Genomic DNA, 26,234 nt, shown 5'->3' on the forward strand with positions numbered 1-26,234 from the left:
AATATTCAATTTGTTGCATTATGGGACATGTTGTACACTGGATTTGTGTCTCTTGACCAACATGGGAATAACAAATGCAATATGTTGGCTTCTGTTGCTTCAATGTTTATCATCTCTTCAAAATGCAGACTTGTGTTTCCAATAACTTCATAAAAGAGCAATACTACATCTTTGAATAATTGTTTTTACAGTATTAGAAGAGTTTTAAGGCCAGACCTCAGAAAAAAATAATTAGAGGAAGATGTTTTTATTTTACTTTGCATTCTAAATTCTAAAAGTTGTGAATGAGGTTGACATTTTGAGAATAAACTTTAAAAAATGAAGCTTTTGAAAATTCGACATTATCAAAAAAGTCAAATAAATTATAATCATCTTTTTGTTTATTTACTTCCTGACTGGCTCTAATGCATTCTTCAATCAATCTAATGCAGGGTAAGCTTTAAATAAATGTTTCTTTTTGCATATTGGAAATAACCAAGGTCTTTAAAAATGATAGAAAATTGATATACACAAATATATCAATAATTAAACATAGTAATAGTAAAAATACAGCAAGGTAGTACAGGAAACAGAAAGTCCTGTTGGAAAATTGGATTCAATGTAGAAATGTGATAATTAAAAAAAGAGCGTGCAGATTAAGCCCAAAGGTAGAAAAGGTTTATCACTGAAAAGGCATCGAAACATTCCCTTTGAACTGGTAAACAAGTCAGAGTTACATTCTCAGAAGGTAAAATGGCTCGGTCTCTTCCAGCTGTTCACACTGTGGTGCAGCTGCGCAGGCAGTGTCTCCAAGCATCACACACCATACAGCTTTGTGCTCAAACAGAACACCGTCTTAGAAAAAGGTGGGAATGCATTCCAGAGTTCATATTCAACCGTCCATCTTTTTACTACTCATGCAGGAAAGCCTCTGGATCCTTTTGACTCACAAATGAGAAACCTCTCTAACATGGAACTCTACAGATATGGATAATGATTCATCAATACTCATATATAAGAGGAGATTCAATAAATAATGCATCAAATTGCTCAAACAATTGTAAACAGCAAAAAACATTGGCATCTCATAACCACTTTAGTATTTTGTGTATTTACAGTACAGATGTTTTACATGGTGAAGCTCATATGAACCGCAGGTGTTTTTTTAAAGAATAGATTTTAAAAAAATCAATAAAAAGACATACAACATAACGTATGCAAGGGTTTGAAGAACAGCATGGTTATCACATACAAAGTCATGGAACAGTTCCAGACACCCATGCAACAATCCAATAACTAACAAGTCTAGAACAGTTTGGGACCTGAATGCAACCTGACAAAAGTGCAAGATAAACGTTATATTTGAACATTTAACAAAAAAAGATTAACTGTAGTATAAATGTTAAACTCTTGTGCTGAATGTGTGTGACGCAGTTTATTTTCTCATAGCTGGCTGACACAGGGGAGAGGGATTAAATGTACTGTATAATGCCTTAAAACCAGCATGTGTTCGCGTTGTTCAGTTGATGAAATAGACTTTTTTACTCAATTAATCAGTTTAATTGCTCAACATGTAACATGTCTGATGTAAACTATTCCTACATGTATTTAGTGTAATGTCCCAAAGTTAGCTTATGGCTGAAAAATGTATGCGAAGTACATTCGACGAAAAAAAGATTTGATAGTCGTGACTTATGTTCTAAAACCTTCAAACCAGACAACACAGTGGCTGCGTGTAAACCAAAAGAATAACGGGCTTTATGGTCTAGTTTGCTCTAAATTGAATCATACTTGACTAAATGAACATCATGCTCAGTAGCAACAAGTTGTAACTAGCAATTGAGCCAATAAACTTGTTAGGAAAACATTTACTGAGGTCATAAATCAAGTCATAAATTGGTCATTTTCTAATAGACTTCTACACAATCTGACAGTGAAGTCGCCCCCTGCTGGCCATTAGAGAGGAGGCAGGTTTAAGGCACTTCTGCAATGGGTGCTCTTTTCAGATTTGAAGGGTTTCTGCCTTTTGCAAAACTTTTGGGGAAATTGTAACATTAGTGTGTATCTGTTATCCAGAAGCAGGTAGCATTAACAGGGTCTAACAGCTGATGAGGACGGAAAACTGTTTGGAAACTTACTGCTGTCTAAAAGATTGAAAATAGTTAGTTTTTTCCGTGACCGATGATGCACAGTTACATCGCGGAGTGCTGATGTTTGTCACCAATACATATTTCAATGCTTTTATTGTTGAAAGGGAAACACAGTGTACCTCACAATTACTTATAGATTGTTTCTTACTTGGGGTGGTTTACATTTGTTCAGGGCACCTCATGATGTCTTTGAAACGACAGGTTCAGGAGAATCTTGGAGAATGAAAGAAAATCGCTATGATCCTGTATTTGCTACTTTTATTCTCCTATGATGTTCTAAATACTTTATCAAAAGCGTCTTTGTCATGTAATAAGTCTGTGGGAAACACCCAATGCTTGAAGGTGTTGAGGTTTAAAAATGGCAGAAATTGAAGGAATGATTGCAGATTTCAGGAAGTAGTCAATCTGATCTGTGTGTTTTTTGTGTTGTTAGAATTTGTTTCCCAGAATGTTGGACTTCTCTTGAATATTATCTCAAAATCTCAGCTGTCATAACTTCAATGTAACAAATGTTCATACTTTCTTTCATAAAGCCACCTCACAACCCCTCTAGGAAAGGAGGTAAAGCTGCCTTCAGGGTTGGATGTTCCCATACAGCATTATGTCAAGATGATTTTCTATGAAGGTAAGAAGAAATGATTTGAAATAAATAAGACAGTTAGTGTGAGTTTTTTCTCTCTCCTGGTTGGTGGTTTTCCGTTGTGTCCTGCAGTCATATCCTCCTCGCTTCAGCTCCCGCTTGCTTCTGCAAAACAAGTCGGACCGGTTCAGCAAAAGGAAAATAAAGACGACAGTTTTACTGCTACACAGGACTCGTGACTTCCATACTAAAGGTCATGAAAGTATTAAGAAGTTTCAAAAGAGAAGAAAGAACATGTTCAGCTCATTAGAATAATATTATTTGTTTCTCTAACGCAGACTGAGAGGGAATTATCATCTCTAACAAAGGTAGCTAACATTAGCTAATGTAAACTAATGCTCATAGTACACAGGGGTTACATTGAGATGTATTATGTGGGGGGGCTCTGCTGTGTCAAGGACAATATTGAAATATACACACACTTTTACAGATATCCAAATATTTCCATGTGCCATTCCAAATGCCATTGTCCTCCCTGTAGGAGCAGCAAGCAGAGCCCAGGTGACAGCTTCCAGAGAATGGGACCAGTGCCTTTACACAGGCGCAGAGGCACAGGCAGAATGGAAACACCCGGGTCTGCTGATTGGGGACCAGACCCTAAAACATGGGGCTCTAGGCGGCCCCTTTTTAATTGAATCCCTAGTCCTAGAAGACCCAGTTAGGCTGTAGCAGTAAAATCCCTGAGTGTATTAAATGAGGAAACATCTTCCGGCGCAGATTGAAAACTCATCTCTTTCTACTCCACTTCGAGCGATAGAATTACTAACAAAGCACTTATATACTAATAAAGGGCTGGCTTATCTAAAGCCAGTTGAGTAGCACTTGAAATGTTTGGCTCTATGAAACCGGATGTACTTATATGATTCTGTTTTCTTCAAGGTTGTATCTTCCTGGTCGAATGTACTTACTGTAAGTCGCTTTGGATAAAAGCATCAGCTAAATACAATGTAAAAAATGTAATGGAAAGAAAGGTTATTTTATGGTCTGTGCAGAGTGCCTTTTTTCTTTTCTCTCTCGTCATATTTTATGATGTCATTGCCCATAGAAAAAAGGAGGAAGGTTGATATTTTTGAGTAAGAAGTACAACTGTGGAGTAGAACTATAAAGAAGCATACAATACAAAAACTCAAAGTACAAGCCCCAACAATGGTACTTAAGTAGAGTACTGCAGTAGATGTACTTCACTCTGGCGGCTGTACCTGTCAGACGGCGCTGTGCTGCTGCAGCTGGCTGGTGAAGAAGCGCTCTCTCCGGGACACCTGCTCGTCCCAGGCCTCCAGGATCTGCCGCTGCTCCCCAGGCTCCAGGCTCAGGGTGTGGGGGTGGGCCTCGTCGATGTGGGCCCTCACCCCCTCCAGGCTGTGGGAGTACTGCAGCTCCCCGCACACCATGCACACCAGCAGCTGGTTCAGAGGGTCGTGGTCCATGAGGTAGCGGTTCCTCCACACGGCGTCAGAGACCGGACCCTCCTCTTCATCCTGTTCATAGTCTGCAAACAGAATATCTGACTCATCTGAGGAGAGGAAGGAAACACAATTCCCCATTTGAATGAGCACTCTCAGGAAGAAATTCATAATAGTAGAACAACCACACAATGTTGTACTTCATCACTGCAGAGACAGTTTTAGATACTGTGTATACGATCAGCTACTGACTCGTTATTATTAGAAGTCACTGGTGTAAAGTAAGTAGATTTACTCAAGTGCTGTATTTAACTACAGTTATGAGGTATTTGTACTTTACTTGAGTATCTGCACAATAACTACTTTTACTTTTGGTACTTTAACTATATTTTTATGATAATGCTTTCCTATTTTTACTTGAGTAACATTTTGAATGCAGGTCTTTTACTGTAACAGAGTATTCCTACACTCTGGTACTTATTGTACTTAAGTACAAAATCTGAGGACTTCTTCTACCGGAAGAAGTCCTTTGCTTTAGTACAATATTAAGGAAACTGAAAAAACTGAACAGTTGACTTTAATGTCAAAAGATCACATAACTGTATTAAAGGTGGGGTAGGTAAGTTTCAGAAACCGGCTCGAGATACACTTTTTGTTATATTCCATGGAATGCTCTTAACATCCTGATAGCTAAACGGATTGGATTGCCGCCCTGTCCGTCAGCCTTCCAGCTCGTGCACGCACAAATGTATCTCGTGCCCTCATTGGGCGTGCCGTCATTGGGCGTGCATTGCAGCAGTACTTCAATGACTCGCCAGCAACAGGCAGCCACTTTCACCATGGCAGAGTTAGGTTCAACATCGTCTACTGGTCGCAAAAGAAAAAATGTAACGGAGCAAATTAAGAACAAAAATAAAGTGGAAACTAGGAGAAGTCAAACCAGAGTCAATATCGGAGTTGCTTTGGCTGTGTAGTATTGCTAACCTAGATGTGTTTAGCTTTGCCTGATATGTAACGTTACTGCAGCCTGCTCTCGCGGAGGAGGTGCTCTGTAAGGAAGTCTGAAGGAAGGGGCGGATTCTTTTTGGCTGTGTAATTTCAAATTTTAGTGCACTCGAGCCGGTTTCTGTAACTTACCTACCCTACCTTTAAGTTAGTGGAAAGCAATAATATTCAATTCAATTAAAAATATTATGTTCAACTTAATATATTTGCTTTCAACTAACCTAATACAGTTAATGGAATTTTATTGACATTATACATTTAAATCAAAGTCAAGATTTCAGTTTTTTCAGCACTCGTGTTCAAATTGTATTTACTTGATGACATTACTGGAGTAATTTCACTTTGCTTTCACCTCTCTGCATTACTCTCAGTTCACAGGGACAGAGTTGATACGTTACCTTCTGCTGGAGCTGAGAAGCCAGAGAATGAGAAGGATGCTGGGTCGGTGTCCTTTGACGTGCTTTAAAGAGAGAAACATTACATTCATCATCACATCGAGCTGGCATCTAAACTCTTTTGAAAAACATAGATCAAGTAATACAAACCTCATGAAATGTTCCGACTCCTCAGAGGAGCTCACCCACTGACCACAACTCTGCAGGGAACATCAGAACATCAGGGTTTGAACAAAAACAATTCAGATTGTAATGAACTCATCTTTGGCCCCTGGTAGACCCTCACACTATACAGACTGTTGAGATCTTGTGCAATAAACCTGTAAAGTACAATATATACACTTTGTTCTGGAAATCCTACTGAGCAACAACAACCATCATTATTTTTGAGTGCAAAACATAATTGTTATAATATCTCAATGTCCACTTAGCTATTTAAATGCTGTTACTCATTTGGAGAAGTACTTATTTGTCTTTATTTAAAACATGTTATTACTAATGTGTACTTTTTTATATATGTAACATGTTAGCTATTTGAGTATTGCTTGCCTTTTATCTGCTATAAGATAAGATCTCATTGGTTGATCCCAATTTGGGATTGTTTCCATCACAACAGCATGTAGATAAGACAGCTTTTACCTGTGTGTGCAGATCCTGGGCAGGCAGGATGGACCTCAGGTGGTTGGGGGTTCTCCCCCCCTTCTCCCGGATGGCCTTCCTGGCTCTTTGCTCCTTCTTCTTTACCCTCCAGTACTCCCTCTTCCTCCTCAGGAAGTCTTCCTCAGACTCCCCTGGGATGGCCTTTGGTGGAACCATGGAGCATGTTGGTGTGTGAGTTTGTATGATGTGTGTGGCACTCTGAGCACAAGGGATTTGTATTGGACTGGAACTCGGAGTGTGGGGGGGTTCAATAGGTTGCAGGTTGATGCTGGATAGTGGGTTCTCTGGGGGCTTCAGAGGAGGCAGGAAGGGGGGTTTGTGTACACCTGTGCGAGTTGACGTCCACTTTTGTGTCATGCCTTGCTGATTCTCGTGATCTCCTTGATGCGTGGACACCATCTGCCCAGTGTCCATGTGGTTCTGCTGGGTCCTGGGGGGGCGGGAGGCAGGGGGGACGGGCAGCTTGACCTGGATCCTGTCAGGGGACCGGTTAGCGCTACATGTTGTAGGGCTAACCACCAGGAGAGTGGGGACACCACTCACTGCAGACAGAGAGGAGTGGGGGTGCCGGGACTGGAGGGGTCGCTTCACTGGAGGATGCCCCCCCTTCACAGTGTTGATGATGAGCCGACCTGGAGCCTGAAGACAAAAACACAACACAGGTCAACATACTGAAATAGAGCATTTTATATTCAGTATGCTATGTGGTTCATGTCCTTTCTACTGTAGATATTAAATAACTGTCCCATGCTGGAGAGTTATTTATTTTGGTCTTGTAATGTTTTGTGTGGCTTCTGGGAAATATCTATAGGGTATAGAAGAATCAGAAACCAAGTTCATATCTTTGATGAAGGATGGGGAAATGGGTAAGATATAGAACACAACACTTTTGAGGAGACAATCAATGTAGTATGAGTATTAATGTAGTATGAGTATTAATGTAGTATCCATTATGTGCAGAGCTTGGAGAAGTACTCAGATCGTGTTCTTGTAGTAAAAGTAGTACTTAAGTACAATAAGTACCAGAGTGTAGGAATACTCTGTTACAAGTGAAAGATTGGATTGCAAATGTTACTCAAGTAAAAGCACAAAAGTATAAGCATCAATATATAGTTAAAGTACTTACTCCAGGTGTAACTGAAGTGTGATTTAAGAGGTGATTATATTTTGTTATGTATGCCAATCATTTCATAAAATGCAAATAAAACCCAAGCAGACAATAATCTTTCTGAAACATGCATGCGTGTGTATGCCTTTCTCGTTCAGTGGGCCCCTCTTAGTCCACTCCTCTCTATTTTTGCTGTTCAAATGTCAAATGCCAGCCAGAGGTTTGCAGTGTACTGACTCGGGTTACAGCTGGAGAGTGAACGAGGAACCTTGAACTCTGCATGGGTTCCAACCACTCTCTCAACATTGACACTGATATCTTCAGTATCAACGGATGCTTTGAATTCAGTCATCAGAATGAATCATCTAAAGGGATTATAAACGGACCTTTGTGGCTTTATTTTAACACCGTCGCTCTAGCTATAAAGGTTTTGACATTTAGATGCCTCAGTGCACTGATTATTAAAGGGGACATTAGAAAAAGGGTTCTTGTTCTTGGACACCAGCGCATTATCCCAGCAAAATAAAAGTTATTGCTCAAAACTAACCAGCCAAAAGTGCAGCTAACATCTGCTCCACATGTGTCTTTCCTCACAGCTAAAACCTGTTCCTGGGGTTCAGCCCATGGCCTGGCCTGAATGGATAGCAACTACTGTACTGGCCCGCAAATAGGAAATACAGTGTCCCTTAAACAAAGGCTAATTAACATACTGTTAGCATGTGTTAGCATTAGCATTCAAAGATGACATTTCCTATGACTCTGAGCCAACAGCCTAACACATATGTTTTACTGCTGTCAAACAGAGATTTACTAAGTATTATAAGTAATGTAATCTTTTGACATACTTGTCCTTTACTGGTGTTTGACTGTATGTATCCATGTATATGTATGTGTATGTATATATGTATATGTATATATGTCAATCAACAAGTAAAGCAGATGAATAATAACAATAATAATTCTTAATAATAATGATAATTATTTATAGATTATAAATAAATAATTTAGGGACGAGGGGGTGAGATTAAATAAGTTATACTTCTTCTCACTCCCTTTCGAACACTAGATGTGGGACTGTTTATGTTGCTAATGCTGTTGTTGTAAATGTCCCTTTGTTTTCTCTGACATGACTATGCACCGCAAATAAATGTGTTTTGTAAATTATTTATTTTACTTGTTCGAAATAAATGTATCAATCAATCAAATGTATATTTATATATTTACCTCAAACACAACGCAGACTCTATGCATTACATTACAATGTGTAAATATTGCTAACCGCACATATTTTATATTCCATAATTTATTGCATTCTATTTCGATGTAAATTACTGCTTTATTTGATTGCTATCTTACTATATTTTTATTACAGTGTTCTTAATATAGTTCGCTATCTGTGTAATTTTTTTAATGTTTGTTTTATATGTTATGTATGCCCCATGACACCAAGTCAGATTCCCCGTACGTGTGAACCTACCTGGCAATAAACCCCTTTCTGATTCTGATTCTGAAGCTACTTTATACTTCTACTCCACTACAATTAAGAGGCTAATATCTGACTTTTTACTCCACTACATGTATTTCACCCTCAGTTACTTTGTACATATAAAACACACGATATGAAGTAATGTAGTACTGGAATACTAATCCACGCAGTATTTCAAGTATTTAAATGTGGTCCACTCTGAAAATGCTCTTACATGTTTAAAAACAGGATAATATGAAGACAATAGTACATACTTGTACATTTAGCTCATAATACTTACATTCTTTAATATATTCTGAAATAGGCCATTCTGTAGAATGAGTACTTTCCCTTTTTGTACTTGAAGTATATTTGAATACTTATACTTTTGTATTTCTACTAAAGGACAATTTTGAAGTTAGGACTTTTACTTTTAGTGTAGTACTTTAAGACCATCGTATTTGTACTTTTACTCAAGTAAAGGATCCGAGTAATTCTTCCAACACTTGTAACTGACTGAACAAACCAACATCAATGTGTTTGTTGGCAACATGTTAGTGTCATGCATGTTAGGAAAACGAAAAGAGTAGACAACTACAATTCATTTCAGCTACTTGTACTTTACCCAGGCATTTTCATTTTATACAACTTTATACTTCTACTCTACTTCATTTTGGAAGCAAATATTGTAGTTTTTACTCAATACATTTATTTTATAGATGTATATACTAGTTACTTTATAAATTCAGATTTGACACACAACACCTATGAAAAACTTTAACAAGGTGATTATTTGTTATAGATTAAACCATCCAACATTATATTTAGCTAAATAATTCATAACTAAAACAATGAGTTGGCTAACAGACAGCAATTCTACTAAAACGCTTTCTCTTTCAAAAATATTTCACAGTTCCAGCTTCTTAAATGTGAAGATTTACTGCTTTTGCTTTAAAATATAAAAAATATTTTAATATTTTATGAGTTTTTTCTTTAATGAGTACTTTTACACCTAATACTTTAGGTACATTTTCCCTATCGTACTTAAATACTTTTAATTAAAACCATTCCTGATGCAGTACTTTTACTTGAAATTAAGTATTTTTATAGTGTGGTAAAAATCGAAATACTTTTTCGGCAATCGAATGTCAGCTACATGTTGCAAAGGGTAGACAATGATCATTATCTCCATGTGTCTCATTACCTGAATGTGTTTGGGTCGACTGCTGCATTCTGCCTGTCTCTCTCTCTGCCTGGCTCTTAGCCTGGCCCTCTGCTGCCTCTTCATCAGCTTCCAGTACTCCCTCTTCCTCTGCAGGCTAATCATCCCACTGTGCTCGGGCCCCACGCTGCAGTATCCTTCAGCTGACGGGGAGTTTTGGCCTTCTTCTTGAATTTGTTGTTCACATTGTTGTTGCTGTGGTTGCAGTTGAACCATGGGTAGGTGGTGCAGCTTTGGTGGCTCTGGGGAACAGCTGCTTTCATGACTTTCTGTTTTGGTGGGAAGACTCAGGGTTCTGTGTGGTGAAGATGGGATGTCAGAGGCTTCCACTGAGGGGTCCAATATGAAATTTGAAGGGGTTTGGGATGAGTGCTCACAGGTGGGATTCAGGACTACCTCGTTGGAGTTGGGAAAATGTGGAAGTGTGTCGCTACTTTGGGGTGCGTCTTTGAGATGAGGGCTTTGTGACCCCGCTGGTACCAAAGCATCGCTATCTGGCTGCCAGCTTTTTATCTCCAATGTCAAATCAGCAGTAATGGGAGCCCCCTCCTTCTGGGGTAAGGCGGGCTCCATCTCTTGCTGTGAGGCCTCCTCCTTTGACTCTATTTTAATGTGGGTCACTGTGCTCAGGGATTCTTCCAGGAGTTTCTTCATGGAGGCCACGGCTAGCAGAGTGGTAGCCTGGCTGTCTGAACTCAGAGCTGGGTCAGGCTCCGGCTGAGGCGCTGGAGGTGGTGGTGGTGGGGAGGTGGGGGGGCTGATTTCTGGACAGATGGCATGTTCTGGTTGAGAATTTAGGTCAACTGCTGGCACAGGCTCAGACTCTTGTTTTATCTCATTTGCATTTGGCGTAATAGGCACACTGTTGTTGGGGAGAGATTGTGCGTTTCCTGTGAGACTCCCACCTTGTGTGGCAGTAGTTGCTGCTGCTTGCTTCTGGGCCCTCCTCCTCTGTAAGGCTGCCGTGGCCCTGGCATGTAAGATCCCCTGCTTCAGTCGAGCAGAGCGAGCTGCCCTCTGCTCTCGTTTCTTTATCCTCCAGTACTCCCTCTTTTTAGCCATCCTCTCCTCCTCTGTTAGCGCTGGATCCAGAGAGAGCGCGGACAGAGACACCGCACTACTCGAGACGGTCATTTTCATGACACAGCCACCGAGGTTAGACCCTGCTGTCGTTCCTCCAGTAACGGTGTTTTGAGAGATTTGAGGACGAGTGAGTCTGATCTGACTAACAGTTTGGATTGCTGACTTGTGTGAATTACTAACAGTTGTGCTTTCAAGTTGAGTCCTTGGTCTGATTGACAGTAGTCTCGGAGGCTTGTTGACCGACTGTCCAGCAGGAGGAAAAGTGACTCTTACCTGAGTAGGGTGAGGTGGAGGGGGGGGCTGGTTGACAGGAATGGGTGTGGTGCCTTGCTGTTGAGTATCAGGTGGATGCTGAGGTTTTGAGATGGGTGTATTATTAGCTTCTTCTTCACCTCTACGTGCCGCAGTGTTGTGATCAGTAGAAACCTGGGGAATGTTAATGGTCAGTGTCCCATCCTCTTTGATGAACCCTCCAATGGTCTCAGAGGCGTTGGTCAGGGTGCTTCCTCCCGATTGGGCCATGGCTCTGGCCCTCCTTATCTCCTCTAGGATGTCCTGGTAACGCTTCACTCTTCGCATCAGAGAGTCCTTCTCCATCAAACGACCCCTCACTTCCATTGACAGCTTAGCTCGCTGCTCGCGCTTCTTTATCCGCCAATACTCTCGCCGTTTGGCTATGATCTGCTCAGGTGTGTCGTTGGGGTCGATTTGGGGCATATTTCTGCTACCAAAGACTGAAGAAAGAAAAGGGGATTTACATCTTATGTTTCTTTGATTCATGAAATTCCTCTGGGCGTCGATAATCCTTTGCCTAGGTGTTTTACAACGAGCGATCCCTTTGGAAACATTAGAAATATTTACATAACTTGGAAGCTTTCTCTGTGTCTCTCCTCGCTTTCTCACGGATATAACATTACATGTGATGGCTGTCTGTGATGTCCTATTCCCATGTGGGTTTTGGGGTATTATCCGATTAGTTTGTAGGTTAACTGTAGCTAACCTTGCTGCCCAACTTTGCAGTTTATACGTTTCCCTTTTGGCAGATGTAAAGGAAGTTTTTACCCGGGTAGGACACTGCTTCTGGGCGGCTCCTCTCAACAACGACTGAGATGGAAGATGCTGAAGAATGGCGCCCCCTACAAGTCCTGCTTTCTGTGCTGTTTGCCTTGCCATCGTCATCTCACCGCTCTGTGTCTTTTCTCTCGCTTTAGCGACCTGAGCTGCCTGCTTCGCCCTCTGCTCTCGCTTTTTGATCCGCCATTGCTCTCTGCGCCTGGCTGCTCTCTGGTCCTCTGGCTCCATGACAGAGTGCGAGTTGCTAACAACTTTAACCCTCTGCGTGGTGACCAAGGCACTCTTTGTTCCACTCTGAGGTGTCTCTGTTTGACCCTCTGTTTTAATAGAAACCGGGACACATGGAGAAGACACAATAATCATACCTGTGGTCACATTGGGGGGTGAGAGTTTGGGCTGAATGCGTAATACAACTTGTGCCTCATTCTGCGTTTTTGGGACTGACGCACCCTGCATAGACACACATGGCTGAGGTTGTGTTTTAGCGGAGCTGCCGTTGGTGGTTCTGGTCACTCTGACTGGAGGCACTGAGGGGGGGTTCAGCTGGGTTCCACTGTGAGAGGTGACAGCTCTACTCACAGCACCCCTTACTGTAGCTACGTTGCGCCTAGCAGCTTTGGCAGGGATGGAACTTGATGCAGTGAACTGAGGCAAGACCTTGTTGAGTTCCATCGTACTGAGCCATTTCTCCTTTCTGCCAGGGGCTTCAACTGAGCTGTCCCCCACTCTTTTCCCAGTCTGTGGTGCAGGAGATACGTTGACTGCTTTGTACGAGTCATCGTTACTCTGCAAAGGAGAGGAGAAAGCAGCAAAAGAGCCGGATAAAGTGGAATTCCCCGCTGCAGGGGCGTGTAGATGTACGAACTTTCCCCCTTGACTGTTGTGTGAGGACTTTCCTCTGCGCTCTGTCAGTCGGGCCCTCTGTTCTCGTTTCTTTGTTCTCCAGTATTGTCTCTTTTGGGTGAGGGTGGCATCATCATATTCCGAGGCCGGCCGGTAGCGGTGGGACGCTGAACCAGCTTTGTCTTTTGCAGTTGGCATCGCAAGCTTGGGCAGCCCATCAGTTCTCGTCCAAAAGTACTGGTTGGCTATTCCCTTGTCACACTGATTCAATTCATCCCCTTAGTCGTCCCTCCATTAACATACATGGTGTCCTCCTATATGAAGCCGCAGTAGGTGTGTTGCTCTGCTGAGCAGCTGCCAAATCTCTCAAACATCACATCAGTATGCATACGACCTGAGAAAAAAAAAAAAGTCTTAGTTGCATGTTACTTTGTCCCAATCCTGATATCAAAGACAGTGTGATCTAAAATGTATGACATGAATTTGATTAGTAAGCCGTATTGAAGCACATTATCAAACCATTTATATTGTTTCCTACAAAAAGCACACGTGAACAGGTCCGAAAGCGAAAGGATTTTCAGATATTTCTCCCTTGTAAAACAAAGGAATACACGTGAGTTTAGATTAGATATGACTCCCAGTTAATTTTTCATGTGGTTTATCACATTTAAAACAGTTAATATGCAATGGATTCACAAATAGTTAAGATAATTGTGAAAACATGAATTTAACATGCTTACGAAGTAACTCTTGATTTATTACTAAAGAGATAAATTACATTTGGCCTCGTGCAAGTGTTTCTCTTTGCAGTGACGCTTGTTTAAATGGATTACGTGCAGATCAAGACAATGCATGTGTAAGCTAAGACGCCCATCTCCTATCTCACAACACGATTCCCACGTGAGACAGGCTAAATGTTTTTAGTGGCTGAATATTCAAATGTGCTATTTACAACTATGAATACAAAATATCTGCAAACCACAGCATATCTGCTGATACAAACACGTCGCGTGCATGTAGCATTATGTAGAGCTACAGGAACCAGGAAGGAAGCAGAGCGACACTGTCCCTTTAAACCTGTCCCTCTCTATCACAAATTATATCTGTCGAGAGCCATTTTTATTCTTTTTTCGGTGTCTATTTGATAATAAACGCAGCGAAACGACCCAGTTGATGCCTAACTAACGATACACACAGAAATATGGTGAATAAGAAGCAGCTTCCGGGCGTAAATCGAGCCTGAACGCTGTGTCTCTCTCAGGCACAATGGACAGGATCTTCCTGCTCTGTCCACACGGACTGTCTGAGTGTGCTGCCTGTCTAAAAGAAGAAAACCCGCGCATTACTGTCGTAAAGCAGGCCGTTTGGAAACATGTGTAAGAAAGACATGCATACCCGATACCTTTTAGTTACACCTAACTTTCCGGGACAGTTTTTGTGAACGTTTTTGGACAGATATGTTGCCAGGACACTGCAGCTACTTTCCGCCAGCCAACCGTGCTCTGAGGCTGCCTTGACAACGCTGAAAAGTACCAGGATGTAGGACCTGGATGCGCGCGCGTGTGTATGCGTGTACTATACGTTGTGGACACACAGAGACAGCACAGTGAAACGCCCCCTTCTTTTCAAATCCTAGCATAGAAATGATATCAATATAAAAAAAATTGACTTTTTATCTTGCATGCATTAATTACAACCAGCCTGGCTTGCTTGTCTAAGCTTGTTTTACTTCAATATTTAGTGACATTTGGAACTACATGCCTACATACATAACCAATCTAAACAGCATCCAGAAAATGCACAGTGATTACATAAACAGGCAGTCACATATAGTCTTTAACAACTTGGAGCAGCTGCTGGACAAAGGTCCATTGATTTATTGGATTTTTCTACAGATGACCTCGATTCGTGAGCAGAGCCATCAGGGATAGGGCCACAGTGCGATTTATGGTTGGAATATTATAACAATATAGGCTATCATACCAAATGTGCATCATTGATGGGCTTAGCAGTAGGCCTACACACATTTGTAAATCATCTCGTCATAAATCCAAATCTATTTTCAAGGGAATCTAAAACTCCATCTAAATTATAATGATTTAATTCCAGTATGAATTGAATAGCTACAAATAGCATACAAAAATAGGGCTGATACAATTATCTATGTAGAACTGCAGTTGATTAGTAAGAAAACATGTTACAAATGTTCTAGCAGTTAGCTGCAGCGCTATTTATAATCAAGCAAGCTATTATCTAGCATACCCACAATATAGCTCATTTTATAACAACACTAGACACAGGATTTCATTTAAAAACAGTATCCTTCAGGGGATCACCAGCACAACATATGAGCTGGAGCTCATCGTGGGGCCCTGATTCCCCATGGACCCGCCTCGCGTTTTAACCGATGCTCTGCCGAACCAAAGCGCTTCTGTCATCGCTTGATTTTGTGAGAACAACCGCATTAGTATTAGCAGCTTATCAGTATTAGCGCCTGCTGCTACGTTTGCTCCCCCCCCCCCCCCCCCCGGGGTGGGTGTGCATTGTCGACGCTGCTACTGTCTCTTTAAATTTACCCAGGAGCCCCTTAAGGAGCCCCAGGGGCCCCTAGTCCGGCTCCCCACCCTGAAGACAAGCAAGAGCCTTAAAATACATTACTGGAGGCCTTCACCGAGGCGCCACCACACAGCGCAGCGCGGAGGAAGTGGATTTCCAGCGGAATACATGACAGTGTGATTTTATGAAAAGTTAACTTGGCTCCCGTGCGGGGCGCGTGGGGGACATCGTAGAGCACGGGCTCCTCCGCGAGCGCCTGCTGCCAGATGCGTGTCGAGCGGAGCCGAGCGGTGTGAACATGTCACTGTTGTAACATGTTGTTTCAGTGTGACATGTCCCGCTTCTGCACTGCCACACAGTGAAGAAGGAGGAACAGCAGCCACTATTGAACAGCGGCCAGGCCAGGGATGGAAGAGAAAGAGACGGGGGAGAGCGAGCCTGTGGACCTCCGGTGTGCCGAGCAGGCTGAGCTGCTCTCATTAATAATAAGCGGGGAGGAGGAAGCGACGCGAGAGGAGAGTGACTTGGGAGGTAAAGAAAAAACCTGGTGTTATTATTCTTGGTGTTTCTCACCGCAAAGTGGGACTGCGTGGCTGTCAGAGCCACGGCCATTGTCAGACAGCCAGTTAATCCGTGTAGGGACAATGCCATGGAGCAGCATGGCCCGTCCGTCTCTGTGGCTCCTATAAACAAAGGCTCAACAGCACGCAGGCAGGCGTACCAAGGCACTCAGGCGCCACCTAGTGGAGAGCACTGGTACCGGCAGACTCATACCAATGGATACACAATAATAATATGGGTTATTCGAATGATTCGAATACATAATCCATATTAGATATATGTTACACCGGCAGTGGCTCAGTCAGTAAGGGCTTGGACTGTGAGCCGTAGGGTCGCCGGTTCAAGTCCCCGAAATAATGGAGTGTGGACTGCTACTTAGAGAGGTCCCAGTTCACCTCCTGCCCTGCCGTGGTGCCCTTGAGCAAGGCACCGGACACCCCCCTTCCCCCCTCACTCCCATTGCCGCCTGGGCGCTGTGCAATAGCTGCCCACTGCTCCTAGTTCTAGACTCCTGGTACTAGGATAAAAGCAGAGAACACCTTTCACAGTGTGTACTGTGTGCTCTACATGTGAGACCATTAAAGAGGGTTTCATCCCTCCCAATTCTTCTATTGTATTCTCATGAGATTCCTTTATGTAGGACTTAAAACTCTCAATTGACTTGAACAGTTTGCAAACTGTGTTTCAAAGTTGTTTTATAAAGAGTGATAGTGCTAGAAATCCAATTGGAAAATGTCCAGCTGTCAATCATCTGAAGCCAAACAATGACATCTGAGAATATCACATTTGAATAACATCTCGAATTGATTATTTCTTTCTTTAAATGTGCAATTTAAATCAAGGGAGGCCTGTGAACAACCACAATCTGTGTATGAAAGAATAGTCTCACATTAAGGTAAACTACGCAATGGCCGGGACACAGAGAATAAAGCCTGATCCAAACATGTTTTTTTGTGGCTGATACCAAAGTTGTGTGAGTGTTTATGGGTCTGATATTTTTTCTTTATAGAAGCACATACTATTTCTATTTTTTATTATTGGGAACCAGATGCTATTCATTAAGATGTACATTTACAATGCACAATTGAAACTGTGTAACAGGCCTATTTTATTTTTTTAAATGAACAACTTATCTCACACTTATAGAAACAGTGGAAGTTGTTCCTAGTATAACAGTCGTACAATAAAAGAAGAATATTAATTGTTGATGTAATTTATATCATTCTTTAATGCATAAAAGTGGTAAAATAGCCCATATTAGGAACCGGTAACAGATGAAAACTAGAACTGGTGATCCAAACTCATGAGGGTGCCTTTTGAGATGTTTAGCCACCATAACAACATGTAAATCACACTTCTCTTGTTTCTGTCAGATGAGGACTGTCTTGCCAACGGCCATGAGGAGGAGTCAGAGGCCGGCATGGTCACGCCTGTCGGGTCCCCAGGCACCAGCTACTGGAGCATCACAGAGGGCCCGGACCAGCCCCCCCTGCTTTCCCCGGCCCCCGGGCCCTCCGGACACAAACCCAGGGTCCAGAGAGCATCGCGCCCGGGCCTGAGCCGCATCCCCGGCCGAGACCACCGCCGCTACTACCACGAATACTGGCGCAGCGAGTACCTGATGGACTTCGACCCCCAGCGGCACGGGATGATCTGCATGGTGTGCGGCAGCTCGCTGGCCACCCTGAAGCTCAGCACCATCAAGAGGCACATCCGACAGAAGCACCCGGACTCTCTGCTGTGGAGCTCCGCAGACAAGGAGGTCATCCGCTCAGGCTGGGAGAGCCACTTGAGTCTGGGCGGGGGTCAAAGGGCATTCAGTTCTGCTGCGGGACCCTCGCCTGAGGAAGAGGAGGAGCAGCTGGACTCAGACCAACACAGTGCCGGTGGGTAGGAGCTTTCTACATGTCACACTTGGTGGCAGTGTGGCTTTATGCCTTGGCATGGTGGTGTGAGAGGAGAGGGTGATGTCATGATTCAGTCCTGATGTATAGTTGGGCCTGCAGAGGGGGGAATGTGCCTGGACGAGACTGTTCTGAGGAAGCCTGTGGTATATATTTCAGATGAAGAAAACTAAAATCATACAATTGGATAATGTTTAAAAAAGCAATCTAATCCAGCCTTTTCACACCTTTTTACAAGGCAAAAACAGCCAATACTATGCTTCTTCCAAAAAAAAGGCCCAAAAGTAGTTATTATACTGTGTTCATGTGCTTCTGGTCTAATCTGATATTTCCAAATAGTCAAGCAGCACTGCTTAAATAAGCTATTTGTTCTACATTCAAACCAAGGAAACACTATTGACTCCAATGCATACATCCTGTTCATCAGTTAGCTTGAGAGGGTTTGGTATGGTTCTTTTGGAATAGAGCCAGGCTAGCCCCGATTTCAGTCTTTATTCTAAGCTAGACTGAATTAAAATAAGTGTATCCCTCAAAATGTAAATGAAATACCATCACTGCCAATGGTTTCAGGATTTGTTTGTGTAATTGGCAGTAGATATCACTAAGAAACAAAACAATGTGTATGCAAAGGAAGGAGAGAAGAACACTGCTAGCTAGCTTACACTAATAATAGGCTTTTAAAGTGTATGTTGGTAAGAAAGCAAATGCTGCAGCTCTAAAGATTCCACCTTTAACCAGAGATGGCAAAAGTACACACATCCTTTACTACAGTAGAAGTACAGATACTCTTGTTCAAGAATACTCTGGCAAAGATTGAAGAACTGACCTAACTTTTTTACTCAAGTAAAAAATTAAGAAATATGGGCTTTGAAATGTACTTAACTAAAAAGTAGCCACCTGTTTTATAGAGTCAAGCTGGTAACTGGACCTCACTTTATATTATTAGAACATTAAAGAACTTATATTTCAAACTGTAATACTGTCATTGTCATCATCATACATACACCGGTCTTGTTTTCTGTATGACATTAGGTTGAAAAAGGCACGCAATGATTCTAAATAATAATAACCACGCCACCAAATGCAGATCAAAACTAAAGAAGAGCCTGTTTTGAAAATGTAAGAAGTAAAGGTAAAAAGTTTTCAGAAAAAATAGTGGAGTAAAGTACGGATACCAGAAAAATGTACTCAAGTATAGGAACAAAGTATTTGTCCTTCACTTCTTCCCACCTCGGTCTTTAACCGGACTTTCTGTCCGGTTTTTCTCTTAAAGCACGATGGTCAGGTAGCTACAGCAGGTCAGAGCTACAGGATTCAGACCTGGTTCAGACACTGGAGCAGTGTGTCCAACATACACTGACTTCATTTGAGCCACGTAGCGTTGGAGGCCAGCCCACAGGGGCTTCCTTCCTGTAAATGCCTTGGTTTTCTGCTTTCAGTAACAACAAGTACTTCCCTTTTCATGTTTTCATGATCACTGTGGATTAGCATTGGCGTCCTCTAACCACATCGTTTGAATGTAGCAGTTACATTCAAAGTGAATTACTGTGCATCAATCCCACTTGAAATGGAATCTGAAAAGAAATACTGAAATAGGTCAAACAGGTCAATTTAAATGTTTGAACTGATAATTTCTAAGTGAATAAGTGTCTCTTCTTTTACAATTAAAGTGTCACCCCCAACAAGTGCACATTTGGGTCTAAGAAAAAAGGGTTTATTTTGGGGAAAAACATGTATTGTTTCATTCCAGTGTAGTTATAAGGACTTTATTTAAAATAACATTTTCCTGTGATTGAAAATAAATCCCTCCCTATCTGTTTTATTCATCAAATGAAATGTAGCTGATGCCTTCCCTTATTCCCACATAATTTGCTTATTTCAACATGTGTCATGTGCTCATAAAGGACGTCATGTATATGATCACTTTGTTATCTCTGTGTTCAAACGGTGAAACAGGCCATCCAAGTGTTAATAAGCAAACTAAAGAACCCTCTATCATTTGAATGTAGACATATCAAAAACATCATTGCTACTCCCCAAACCAGCTTTAAAACTTAGTTTTGTTTTACATGTTCTAAATCCAGCAGAACCCCTGGAGCCTTTGACCCACCAGGAGCAGCCTCAACAACCCCACAGTCTGTCCCCTGGCTCTGATGAGGGTGAAGCCCCCCCGCCCCAGGAAGAGGAGCAGGAAGAGGAGGAGGGGGAGGAGCAGGACGGCCCCGGGCCCTCGGCCCAGACTCTGGAGCGCTACCTGAACGACTCGCTGCACGCCTGGTTCCGCCAGGAGTTCCTGATGGAGTACGAGGCGGAGGCAGGCCGGCTGCTCTGCATGGTGTGTGGGGGGGAGCTGCCCTCGCTACACCTGGACCACATCAAGAGCCACGTGCTGGACACACACCCACACTCCCTGGTGTTCAGCTCCGAGGAGAAGCACTGCATCCTGCAGGCCTGGGCCCAGGCTCACGGTAAGAGCACAGTCTCTGACCTATCACAACCTCTGGATAGTTCATCCTGTCATTCAGTCTTATCTGAAATGTGCTGACGTCACACACACAATCAAAGAGTCCATCAACCCTTTTTATCACTACGTATCGGGATCAGTGTTGCCCTGGTAACAGGGTGAGCCCCGTCACCCTCTTGAATCTTCCAACACGGCCCCCACCCGACCAAAGTCCATGTCTGTTGACTTTAGGAGTTACTCATTGTGCTGCATGAGCAACAATGGAACCATAAAGACTGTTTCAGCAACAGTTCCCTCAGACCCCCCTGGCACATTTGGGGTTTTAGTAGAGTAACAAAGCAGTGTTCATCCTCACGATGGAGGAACTGGACAGGCAGCATATGCCTATACCCATGTGACACATGTTCAATTTATTTATTTAAAAGCATTTTTTGTGAATAAAGTCAATTTTAGCATTATTATTATAATATATTATAATTATATTAGTAGCAAAAGAATGTCCTATTCTTTTAATTGTATTATTAGTTTATTTAACCCTGACAGTGCACATTAATAAACATGAACATTAATAAGGATTTATCCTCGAGGTATTTTCCATTTAGAAATGAACATTTAAGAAACAATGTATTGCACACATGTTTGGGATATATTGTCCTACCAACTGTAGTTATTGTGAAAAGTAACTCATCTTTGTATGTCTTCTAATCTTCATGTGTTGTATGATTCTCTGTCCCATCACAGAAGAGTCAGAAACCTCAATCAAATCAGAGCCGGACACCAAAGAGGGGGGGGTGGAGCTGTTTGCTCAGGAGGTGGGGGCCCTGCAGCTCCACACGGACCTGTACCCCGAAGACGACGGCACTTTAACTCAGGACGCTTGTCTCATCGGTGAGGACGGGGGGGTTGGAGCTCCTCAGCAGGGACCCCCGCCCCCCCGGCAGCCCAGGAAGAGGCGGCTGCGCATGGGGGACCCGTGGCGGCTCCGCCTGGACTACCTGGTGGCCTATGGGCCCCCGGGCCGGGGTACCTACTGCATGGTGTGCTCTCAGGTGCTGCAGGAGATCAAGGTGAGCAGCTTTCGCAGACACATCCAGGAGTGTCACCCCGAGACCACCACCCTGAGCCGGGGGGAGAGGGAGGCCATGGCCGCCGCCTGGACCAAAGACTACCCCAGCGAGGGCTCGCACATTCAGAACGGTGTGTAGGATGTATTTATTTGATCATAAATATTTCCCTTGAGATTCAGAACGTGTTTAAGTTGGGTACATCGATACTTTAGTTATCCAAGTTGGGAAATGGTTTTGTCACAGCAGCATTTTGACAGTCAATGTACAAGAATTGCAACATTTCTTAAAAATAGAAACAAATAAAATAAACATCAAAAGCAATATATACATATTCACATTGAAAATACATATATTCATATGAGAATCTACACACTATAAAATATACAGAATACATTCTTATTCTCTTAATAGACCAATCTGCTAGACAGACAAGGGTCCTGGCAAGGAGAGCAGTATAACCTTTAGAGCCTTGGAAGGCGCCTATATCAAATAAATGAATTATTATTATTATTATTATAACAAACAATATAAAATATATTATTATTATTATTTACTAGAAACAATAGCAGCAAGAAATTGAATGTTAAACTATTAAATGATACAAATGAATATATAGCTCCAACAAATATCCTACTATAATGATACAATTAGAGCTATAGAGATGTTCATGATGCTGAATTCACCGTGTGAGTTGGCAAACAAAAGTATGGTGGTTTCATTTTTTGTTTACCTACAGCCTACCTACAAATTCCTCGTACATGTAAACCTACCTGGTAATAAAGCTGTTTCTTATTCTGAGCCAGAGGTGGGAGAAGTACTCAGATCTTGTACTTGAGTAAAAGTAGAAGTACATTAGAGTGTTCTCAAAGCTGGTAAAGGTGCAGCTAGTTTGAATGACTTTGTATACTGCAGGGTAGCTTGTGAATTTACTCCAGGTGGAACTAAAGTCTGATTTAACACTTGATTATATTTCACATCATTCATCCACATCTGTGAAGTAACTAAAGGTATTAAATACATGTAGTGGAGTCAAAGTACACCATTTACCTCTGAACTGTAGTGGAGTAGAAGTACAAAGTAGCAAAGAATTGAAATACTCAAGTAAAGTACAAGTGCCTCAAAATTGTACTTGAGTAAATGTAATTAGTTACTTTACACCACTGGCTACAGCGTTTCCTCTCTCTGTTTCATCAGAAACCCCCCCGAGTGAAGCTGAGGTCCTGAACCCCCTGGGAGAGACGGACGAGGACAGCCCCCCTGATGTCAGGACGCACGGCAAAGTGATAAAGAAGGAGGAGGGCGTGAGCGCAGCCAAGAGTAAACCCAGAGAGGAGGGCGCCGCGGGCCCCCTCCCCCCGTCACAGCCACTACCCCGGCAAGGACCAGCGCAGGAACTACCAGGTGCGCTGGAGGCGGGACTTTCTGATGGACTACGACTGCCGGAGACACGGCCTCACCTGCATGGTGTGCGGCGCAACGCTGGCCACGCTGAAGGTCAGCACCATCAAGAGGCACGTGCAGCAGGTGCACCCCCACTCCCTGTTCTACAGCGCCCAGGAGAGGCAGCAGGCCCTGCTCAGCTACAGCCAGACGGCCCCCAGCTTCACACACTCAGGGGACTGCTGCTCCCCCCAGGACCACGGCCCCACCCAGCCGGCCCCCGCCACAGCACACTCTGGCACTTAGAAAGGGCCTCCGTCCGTCGCTACTCGCGTGGCCCCTTGTCAGAAACAGCCCTCCCTCTTCTTTTTAACCCTGCTGTCGTGTTCGTTCCCTTACTTTGGTGTTCCTGGTCAAATGGGACCTGTCTGCTTTAACTGCACTTACATTAACACAAAAACTTACCACCAAATTTAATTTAACACCCTATTAATCTTTAAACAATGTCTCTGACAGGTTTACATGAATAACTGCAGTGAGTATACAAAGATTAGACAGTGAAAATGTATTCCAAAATCAACATGGTTGTTGATTTGTGGAGTGTACTTTCTGATGGATGAACATCATCTAGGGTTATCCATTAATTTCCTATGGGGCTCATTTTTGAACAGGAACATCAAAGTTGACTAAACCACTCAAAACTCAATGAAAGTGGTGATCAGAATTGATTGATGAAAGTAGTAGAATGGTCAGATTTGACCCAAACAAACAGGGGGGTTGAAGGGAAATGTGTTTTTTGTCGAACAGGGTTTTATTCTATTCTTGCTTTTGTCCTAATCTCTACTTTGCAGGTGCAGAGTAAAGCGTTTTGGAAAATGGACACAATCTGAGAATAACACTAAGGTTGACAAATACTGCAATTTTCCCTTTTTCCCCCTTCTTTCAAAATGTTGGTATGCTTTGACTAAAGGGGCAGGTAGGAAATGTCACAACCTTAAAATATCACAACCTTAATGTCATGGCCTAAAAAAAGAAAGTATGGTTCAGCTCTATGTGAACCTTTTTAGATTTAGTAATAAATTATAATACAAATGATTTAATATTTATGGTAACAAAAAACCTTTCTCACACCAGAAGCTAGATGAAACCTCTAAATGTGTGCCCAAAATAATGGTAAACCTTTCAAAAGGAGCTGGATAATTATCCCAGCAGAGGAAAGAACAGTAAGGGGAAACCAAGATAGAACATGACCCGCACTCACCTGCCTGGTGATGTAGGAGAGCCCAGAGTCAAATAAGGTCAATCATTTCTACTCAAATAACCTGACAGATTACACATGGCATCTGATTAAGAAAACCGTTGACCTTCACTACTAGTACAAATCACATAAAATCTGAAGGGCTGCGGTCAAATAAACAAAAATAAATGTTTTTTTCTTGGCCTGATGGCATTTACCATCAAGCTCAAGAAGAAATGTGAAAGAGAATTCATAAGAACTTAATAAATGAGGCAAAGACAGAGCGGTGTTCAGAGGCACTGACATTAGCCTACGTGCTAATGTGACAGCGGTATGTTGGTTAGTATTTAGAGGATTCTTATCATGGCTTCCACTCAGATACATCTGGAGAAATTCAATTTGGAACCTTCCTAAGCAAAAACGATTTAACCGCGGCCCAGCCTTTGTGACGTGACAATTTTTGGCGCTATTGTGGCCGGCTACCGTTAGCATGTTAATGGATAGCCTTCATGCTAGCAGTTAACTCACCAGGTGCAGTTTATCACCCACTCGCCCCGCAATAAGTCACTTTTCAACCAATCCATTAGTAAATGCTGGGTGATTTAGTGCTAAATGAACTGTGGTGAGTTTAAACACCAGCAGCCAAGTTCCTTTTGATTTCCCACTAATAGGAAAAAGGGGCTTAAGGAATTCAAACTCCTGTTAGTATTTAATATTAATAGTTCATATTTTCTTCCTACAAATTGGCTCATTTGAAGTCATTGTACATGCTTACTACCTAATATAATGTTCCAGGGCTTGTTTCTGGTCAGGGCCTGAGTCTCAGGAAGTTGAAAGTCTTCGGTGAGGCCGAGGTGAGTTGATTTTATGATGATGTGTCTGAAGACAACACAGCACTTTGTCCCCAAAAATGTACTTAACCCCAGCTGTCCTGTTCAGCTGAATGAGACTGATGTTATTGCTGAAGACAATTAATGCCAGCGTGCAGTCGCTCTATTTAATTCCTTGTTTACAGTGGAGGAGACCCTGTCTCTCATCGTTATAATGAGATATGTTATCTCTCCGTAAGTCACCGGCCTGCATTTTACCATCATCTACTAGCTAAAACTGCACAAAAAAAGGATATGTAAATATATGAAAAAATTGAGTTATTTTTCCTTTATACAAGCACTTTTATGCACCCTGGTTTCTACAAAGCGTGTTGGTTATTATGTCCAGTTTTTCTACTTCAATCATGATTCAACAAAGACTTTGTCCTCTGACAGCTGGCGAGTGTTTCTTGGACTTTAACTTTGGTAGGCCTACTGCTTTATTTTACCTTTCACTGTACAACAGACGATGTTGAGGAATAATTTCAGCTGTCAAAGAAAGAAAAGTCATAAAATGTCACGTCTTCACCTGGAAAATGTAACTCAGGGATTCTGTTTTCATCAACAACCATTTCATCCGTTATCTTTTAGAGGCGTGATCGTGTCAGCTTTGGTTGTCTAGGAGGTGATGCTATGAAGACAGCAGAGTAGTAGGGCTACTGTTAAAGCAAACCAGGAAGTGGAATTCTAATATATTTGAGAAAGTCTGAATTTATAAAATAAATTATATAATATAAGACATTTGTTGTGTTTTGAGAAAAATATAATATTAAAAGAAAAATAATGTAATATGTGTAATGTCAGAAGAGAATCTGAATTTTGAGGTAAAAGTCATGTTACAATTAAACAAAAGACTTAATAATATGAAGCTAAACAAGTCATATTTTGAGGGAAAAGACTACATATTTTTACTCTTCATTTTTTTCTTCAAATTCTTCTCTTAACAGTGCCCCTAATACTCTGGTGTACATTGACAGAATTTGCTCAGTTGAAGCTTTTGATCATGACGTGATAATGAAGGACTCTGACAGAGAGACACTGTCAGATCTCAGTCCAACGTTCCACTTTGGCTAAGAATCCCCCCCCCCGTCACTCTGGAAGAGTTCTGATATAGCATTTAATTATTTAAAAAATGAAGTGTGTGTGTGTGTGTGTGTGTGTGTGTGTGT

General features: G+C 42.2%; 2 protein-coding genes across 4 annotated transcripts; one reads left to right on the top strand and one right to left on the bottom strand.

Annotated features, from left to right (window-relative positions):
• Positions 1 to 1,586: 1,586 nt before the first annotated feature.
• LOC104961657 (PHD finger protein rhinoceros) lies at positions 1,587 to 16,252 on the bottom strand. Of its 3 annotated transcripts, none has more exons than XM_010789984.1 (7): positions 16,157 to 16,252; positions 10,010 to 13,421; positions 6,212 to 6,871; positions 5,723 to 5,772; positions 5,576 to 5,637; positions 3,969 to 4,282; positions 1,587 to 2,874 (listed from the first exon to the last, which is right to left on the bottom strand). In XM_010789984.1, exons 2-6 carry the CDS (start codon positions 13,223 to 13,225, stop codon positions 3,972 to 3,974), a joined length of 4,299 nt encoding a protein of 1,432 aa, XP_010788286.1. In that variant the 5' UTR covers positions 13,226 to 13,421; positions 16,157 to 16,252; the 3' UTR covers positions 1,587 to 2,874; positions 3,969 to 3,971. The 3 variants fall into 3 exon arrangements, with proteins under 3 accessions (XP_010788286.1, XP_010788285.1, XP_010788287.1); XM_010789983.1 differs by lacking the exon at positions 16,157 to 16,252 and adding an exon at positions 14,430 to 14,583; XM_010789985.1 differs by lacking the exon at positions 16,157 to 16,252 and adding an exon at positions 14,223 to 14,272.
• On the top strand, positions 15,661 to 23,357 carry zfta (zinc finger translocation associated). The gene is given in 6 exon segments (XM_010789982.1): positions 15,661 to 16,114; positions 17,518 to 18,030; positions 20,133 to 20,516; positions 21,254 to 21,709; positions 22,774 to 22,956; positions 22,958 to 23,357. Coding segments are annotated over 6 exon segments (1,968 nt in total). The 5' UTR covers positions 15,661 to 15,990; the 3' UTR covers positions 23,266 to 23,357.
• The last annotated feature ends 2,877 nt before the right edge of the window (positions 23,358 to 26,234 follow it).

This window comes from Notothenia coriiceps, unplaced genomic scaffold (assembly GCF_000735185.1).
Source record: "Notothenia coriiceps isolate Sejong01 unplaced genomic scaffold, NC01 NC01_scaffold00033575, whole genome shotgun sequence".
Classification (NCBI taxonomy): domain Eukaryota; kingdom Metazoa; phylum Chordata; class Actinopteri; order Perciformes; family Nototheniidae; genus Notothenia; species Notothenia coriiceps.

Coding starts and splice junctions, on each gene's coding strand:
- LOC104961657 (XM_010789984.1), bottom strand. CDS start 13,225: ATGCCAACTGCAAAAGACAAAGCTGGTTCAGCGTCCCACCGCTACCGG. Junction 6,872..10,009: donor GTCGACCCAAACACATTCAG/GTAATGAGACAC, acceptor TTTTGTCTTCAG/GCTCCAGGTCGGCTCATCAT. Junction 4,283..5,575: donor CTTCTCAGCTCCAGCAGAAG/GTAACGTATCAA, acceptor TCCTCTCCTCAG/ATGAGTCAGATATTCTGTTT.